This window comes from Glycine soja, chromosome 5, assembly GCF_004193775.1.
Source record: "Glycine soja cultivar W05 chromosome 5, ASM419377v2, whole genome shotgun sequence".
NCBI classification, from domain to species: domain Eukaryota; kingdom Viridiplantae; phylum Streptophyta; class Magnoliopsida; order Fabales; family Fabaceae; genus Glycine; species Glycine soja.
Window position 1 is genome coordinate 9,621,637 of NC_041006.1, and position 6,143 is coordinate 9,627,779.

At 36.8% G+C, this 6,143-nt stretch overlaps 1 protein-coding gene across 1 annotated transcript; it reads right to left on the minus strand.

The window, feature by feature from the left end:
• Positions 1–3,858: 3,858 nt before the first annotated feature.
• Positions 3,859–5,846, minus strand: LOC114411119 (kinesin-like protein KIP2). The gene is made up of 4 exons (XM_028374876.1): positions 5,354–5,846; positions 4,305–4,372; positions 3,999–4,157; positions 3,859–3,918 (listed from the first exon to the last, which is right to left on the minus strand). The coding sequence occupies exons 1-4, from the start codon at positions 5,844–5,846 to the stop codon at positions 3,859–3,861; spliced, it is 780 nt and encodes a 259-aa protein (XP_028230677.1).
• Between the last annotated feature and the right edge of the window lie 297 nt (positions 5,847–6,143).

The window sequence follows — 6,143 nt, forward strand, 5'->3', positions numbered from 1 at the left end:
TAAAAACGTCTAGGGATTGGGATTTCTCATGTATCAAATATAGGTAACCGTATCAAGAGTAGTCATCTATGAACGTAATGAAATATTGTTGTCCATTTCAAGAAGTTGTAGGAAAAGGACCACAAATGTCTGTATGCACTAGTTCTATGGTGTCTTTAGCTCTTTCGGCACCTAATTTCCTTATGTTTGTTCATTTTCCCTTTACGCATTCAATACAAACCTCAAAGCCTGATAAATCCAAAGGGTCAAGAATTTCATCCAACACAAGTCTCTGAATTCTTTGTTTAGAGATATGGCCTAAACGCTTATGCCATAAGGTGGTTGAATTCTCATTCAATTTTCATTTTGTACCATGTGAACTTATTTGCAGTATTTCATTATAAGAACTAACAACATCAAGCATGTAAAGATTATCAATTAAAGAACTAGAACCAACCATATTTGAATTTTGGTAGAGACTAACTTTATTATTTCCAAATGAACAAGAAAATCCAAATTTGTCCAAACTAGAAATAGAAATCAAATTCCGTCTAAAAGGCTGTACAACAAAAGTCTCAAATAAATCCAAATAAAATCCAGTTTTTTAACTGTAATCTAAAAGTTCCAATAGCTTCCACTGCACTCTTCTTGCCATCACCCACAAAGATGAATCTTTCATCATCACTTGGTAGTCGGCTCCACAGACAACCCTGCATAGTCATACTTATGTGAGTAGTAGCACCAGAATCTACCCACCAAGTATCTTTGGGTACAAAAGCCAAATTAACTTATGAACAAACTAGACTAAGAAATTTACCTTTCTTCACACGCCATGCGACATACTTGGGACACTCTTTCTTCATGTGTCCCGACTTCTTGCAAAAGTAACAGGAAAATTCCTCATCCTTATTTTGTTTCTTTTGCTGGGAAGTCCTTTCCGTAACACCCTTAGTCTTCTTCCTTTTCTTATTCTGAGAGGTCGAATTCAAGTGAGCACTTTCAGTCCTATCTCTCTCCAGCCTCTCCTCCTCTTGCACACAGTGAGATATAAGCTCACTAAGGGACCATTTGTCCTTCTGAGTGTTATAGCTCACTTTGAATTGCCCAAAGTGTGCAGGAAGCAAGATCAAAACCAAGTGCACGAGCAGGTCTTCACCAAGCTCTAGCTTAAGTGACTTGAGTTTTGATGCGAGATTGGACATCTCCATAATGTACTCCTTTATGTTTCCTTTGCCTTTATACTTCATGGAGATGAGTTTAGCCAAAAGGTTACTCATCTTCGCCTTTTTATTTTTGGCAAAGTATTGCTCAATTTCCTCAAGGAATTTCTTTGCACTTTGACCCTAAAAAATAGAGCCCCGAATTGCCTCTCGAATAGAGCGTTTCATGATCATAAGGCACATTCGGTTGGACCGATCCCACTTCTCAATTTTTACCTCATTAGAGGTTTCCGGAGTGGAAATGGGTCGTTCCGTCCTCAATGCCAAGTCCAAATCCATACAGCCAAGAACAATTTCTATGGCTTCCTTCTAGACCTTAAAATTTGTCCCATTCAACATTGGGATAGAATTCACTTGGGCAGCATTTGCAGCACTAGTAATTTTAACTAAAGAGAGAACAAAAATAATAACATGTTCATAAATAATCAAGCAAGTCATATAAAGTATATATATAACAAGACATGCAAATATTTCCCATAACATATCCATCACAAGATACCTAGCACAACATTAATTCTAGTCTTTGCACAGAGAAATTAATTTGTAATTGGTACTCTCAATGCAATGATCAAATATTGACAATTAGTTTTGACAAATAATAGTCTTTCTTTGGACCGACTATTATTCTCATGAAAAAAAAACTTAATAATTGTCACATATTTATCATCGCAGGTATGTTATTATTTGGCCAAATAGTGTCTTCCTTTGGGCTGAGCACAATTCGCATAAATAATTCCATACTAACATCCATGAAATTTAATTAAATCAATTTACACAATAGAGGTTACTTTGGCAACATAATGGTTCAACCAATTTAATTAAAATTATTGGACACGCAATTAAATGGAAAGGATCTGTAATGGTTAAATTTGTATCCAATTGTGATAGCAGTAAATGTTTGAAAAAAAAATATCATGGTAAACTAATTACACACTCGAAACAAACATACCACGATACCATCACAAATTTATACTAACCACATGAATATCATAAATTATCAGTTTATCACCATTTCATAAAAAAACAGTTGGCCAAAAAATGCAGAGGCCCTTTATTGATTCTAGAGAGGAGAAAAACTTTATGGCCATAACATATAAATTTAGGGGTTTTACAATTTTATTGATCAAAATAATTTCTCCTCAAAATAAAATTAGGGTTCATATAACTAAAAGGATCCAGATATATTACATATCAAACAGAGCTTTAAATCCCAATAATCTAACAGTAATGATGGCTCTGATACCACTTGTTGGGAATTTTCAATAAACCTTATAAAATACTAAATGAGCACCAAAACATATTACGTCGGATTATCAAGAGGTTTTAAGGAATACCTGGATCCATAGAGAGCTTGATCAACATGCAGCAGAATCTGACAGTGGTCACGAACAATTGGTTTAATGACCTTCCTCAACCAAATCACCTTCTTCCTTATGGGACCTTTGTTTTCTCTTCAGATGGGGAGATGAGAAACTGTTTATTGATTTGGTGTATTGGGGACCATAACCATGCCTTATGTTTTAAACCTATTAGGGTTCCCATTATCCCCTAATGGGCCAAACTGGTTTCCACTGATTAAGCCCATATTAATTTTCTGTTGGCAGTCTAATGAGCTCACTTAAATAGATCACTTTATATTGAACTCATTTAAATGTAAATAACTAATATAAATGTTATAATATAATATGTAGCCCATATTAATTAATTAGGAATTATAAAATTCCTAACAAGCCCAACCAGCAGCAGCCTTCACCCCTAAAGCCTCAGTGGGAAGCCGATAAAGCCCTGCAAGGAGAAAGCACATACATCCATAACAAGTTGCAAAATAAATTCCAACAAAAAATTCACACCAAAACCAAGCCCTACATTAGAACACTAACTACTTAACTTTTCTATATATAAATGAGTCCTTAACACTCACTGATTTAGAACTTTATTGTGTATAGTTACTATTAAGTGCTTTACTTTTACCTGATTCAATCAAGAGATAAGAGTTATACAGTAGAAAATAAACACCTCTACAACATATGAATTTTAAATAACACAGCGATTATTCTTTCACTTCTTCCTAAAACACCATATAGTTAAATAATTTAATTTCTGCATTTAAAAAATAACTATTTGTCTTCATGTCTTATTTCAATTTAAAAAATAATTTAATGAAGTCTTGAGAAGAACATGAAAAATTGGTAACGAACTTCTAAATTGGCTAGCTTTTTTTTAAGGCAACTGATGTTCATAAGAATTCAAATAGTTCTCATTTTACGTCTTCTCACCAATTTCAATAACTTTCTATTTCCCATATGAATATTAGATTATCTACCCAAATTGCTTCCAGACATCATACTTGTTCAAAACCAACTGTTAAGAGGTTGGATTAAATAAAGATATAATAAATATAGCAGATTCAGAAATAAATATTGCACAATGAAAGTAAATTGGATGAAATACCATTTACCTCTCTAATCCATTACTTGCCAACTAAAGAAATAGCAAAACAACAATTACCTTGATTGCTTGTTCAATAAAGTTTCTGCAGTTCGTCGTTTAGAAGACCCTCTCTCCAGAAAAGCAAATCAGTGATTTCTTCATTATACAATTCCAAAAAGGTGACCTTCACATTGTACACAACATTCTGGCTCTCAAGTGTGTCAAGAATCTACTTGACAACCCTAGGAATAACTCCAGCTCCTAGAGGCAACTTTCCATTAGGACCACTCTGTAGTACAATACTCAAATGAAGTCACTAACCTAACTCATTAATCTGCGTGTGGATAACATCAAAACACTAAAGCATACCTTGGCCTTTTTACATTTCCCTTCCATTGTGTAGATTTTTCCCGTACCAGTTTGACCATACGCGAATATAGTGTAATTAAATCCCTCTAGAACTTCATTAACTATTGGAGTAACAACTTGTTCATAAAGATCCATTTGCTGTGTAGAAGGACCAAAAACCTTCACAAAATAAAATGAACACATTTCATATTTGAAATTGAAATCCCCCAAAAACTAACTCAACATCCCACTATTTGTGTCCATTTTCATAAACTCAAGCTTGGAGATTATAACATATCGAACACGAGGAAGAGTGAGAAGAAGGACCTTATCAAAGGTGAAAACCCTGTTGATGTGCTTGCCGACGATGCTCTGTAACACGACCACTAAACGGACTGTGAAAAATTGATTTGTAAGGGAGGAAAATGGAGTTCCAGAACGTGAAAATTAACGAAGGAAAATAGAATTACCTGCAACGAAGGAGAACCTGAACATTGGTGCCCTTCTCTTTCGAATACATTTTTGGTTCATAGATCTAATTCTGAAATGGCTTCTGAGAAATGAAAATGGTTTCTTATTTGTCTCTCTCTTCATCCCTATCGATGAGAAAAAAGGGTGTAAGGTGCATGTTCTACGTCTCTCACCAGACATCCTCCAAGCTGTTGCGGTGGACGAGTTTGCGTGTGGGCAAGAGAGCGTCGCAACCCAGTTCTCATCTTTTCAATCCCTCACTCGCTGGAAACCTTAAGGTAAGAGAGTAGAGGGAAAGACATCTTGCGCGGGTCATTAAATATCCCTCTCTTATAAGATGGTTTTTAAAAAACGGTCTTAAAATTAAAATTTTTTAAGGCGGTTTTTGTAAAATCGTCTTCGTTAAAAATCTCATATTTACAAAGTTGTCACCACCTTACATATTAAGACGGTTCTTGGGAACCATCGCCGAATGCGCGTCGTAAAAGATTGCTTTTTTAGTAATGGATATTGGTGCAAAGTATTCACTAACTTTGTTCATGATTAATCTCCTCTAAAAATTCTGGCTGATCATCATTAATGGGATCTTCCCCTAATAAAACTACATTTTATGTAGATTTATAGGACAATATCTTGTGACTTTAGCATCCAATTCATAGGAAATGTGTGAGAAATTAAACCAATATTGAAAAATTCATGAAGTTAATGTTTTGTGTGTTTTAGAGCGTCAATCTCTGAAAAACGCGATATCCAATCCAATTCCTCATCGCCGACCTCCACCACGCATTCCACTAGTTCAAGCACTCTCATCAATCTCCAAGTATTGGATATCCCACATTGATCAGTAATAAATGATTACTAACTTTTTTTTACGATGAAACCCAAATTGTAAGATTAGTAAGAACCTGTAGTTAGAGGTGAGGGCGGCAAGAGCGGTGGTGCCAAAGCCTTCACAGCACGAGAGAAGGAGGTCTTGGAAGGAGGGGAAGGAGTGGGAGAGGAGGTTGAGGTCATGGTCAGTGAGGGACATGTGTTTGAGGTGGAGTTTGTTGAGGAATGAGTGGTAAGTTTGGGAGAGTGCGGTGGCCTAAGGGGTGAAGTGGACCCCCAGTTTAGGGGCATGAGGTCGAAGTCGGCGAAGCATGGCTTGCCATTAATGGTCACAGACCAAACGCGGGGGAATTGGGTGCTGGCGCGATGCGGGGACACGACGTAGCAGTTTTTGATGAAGAGCTCGGTGCGGGTGAGGGCCTCGGCATGGTACCAGGACTTGTAGACCAGTGAGGCGGCGTTGCGATCGTGCCGGGAGGTAAGGAAGTGGAGCACACTTTCCAAGACATTCTCTGGGGCTTGGTCCAATAGAGGGGAAAGGGTTCGACCATCGTCAATTTGGTTCATCTTTGGCTTCAGAGATAGAGAAAATGAGAGTGAGTGAGGAAGGAGGAGCAAGAGTCGCCTTTGCTTTGTAGTCTCTGTCTCTATCAACTCGTCTCGTCATCACTTCTCCTCACCAATTATCTAGGTCCTAGATAATTAATGCCTTCATCAATTAGAGTACTAGTTAGTTCCTTCACACTCAAGTGTACCAATTCGGTAAAGAAAGAGAAGAAAAAAATACCTACTAAGGGTGGTTGCCGGAAAAACAAGTGGTATGACAGAGAAACAAGTAGTACCTAAAATAAAACTAATTAGGGT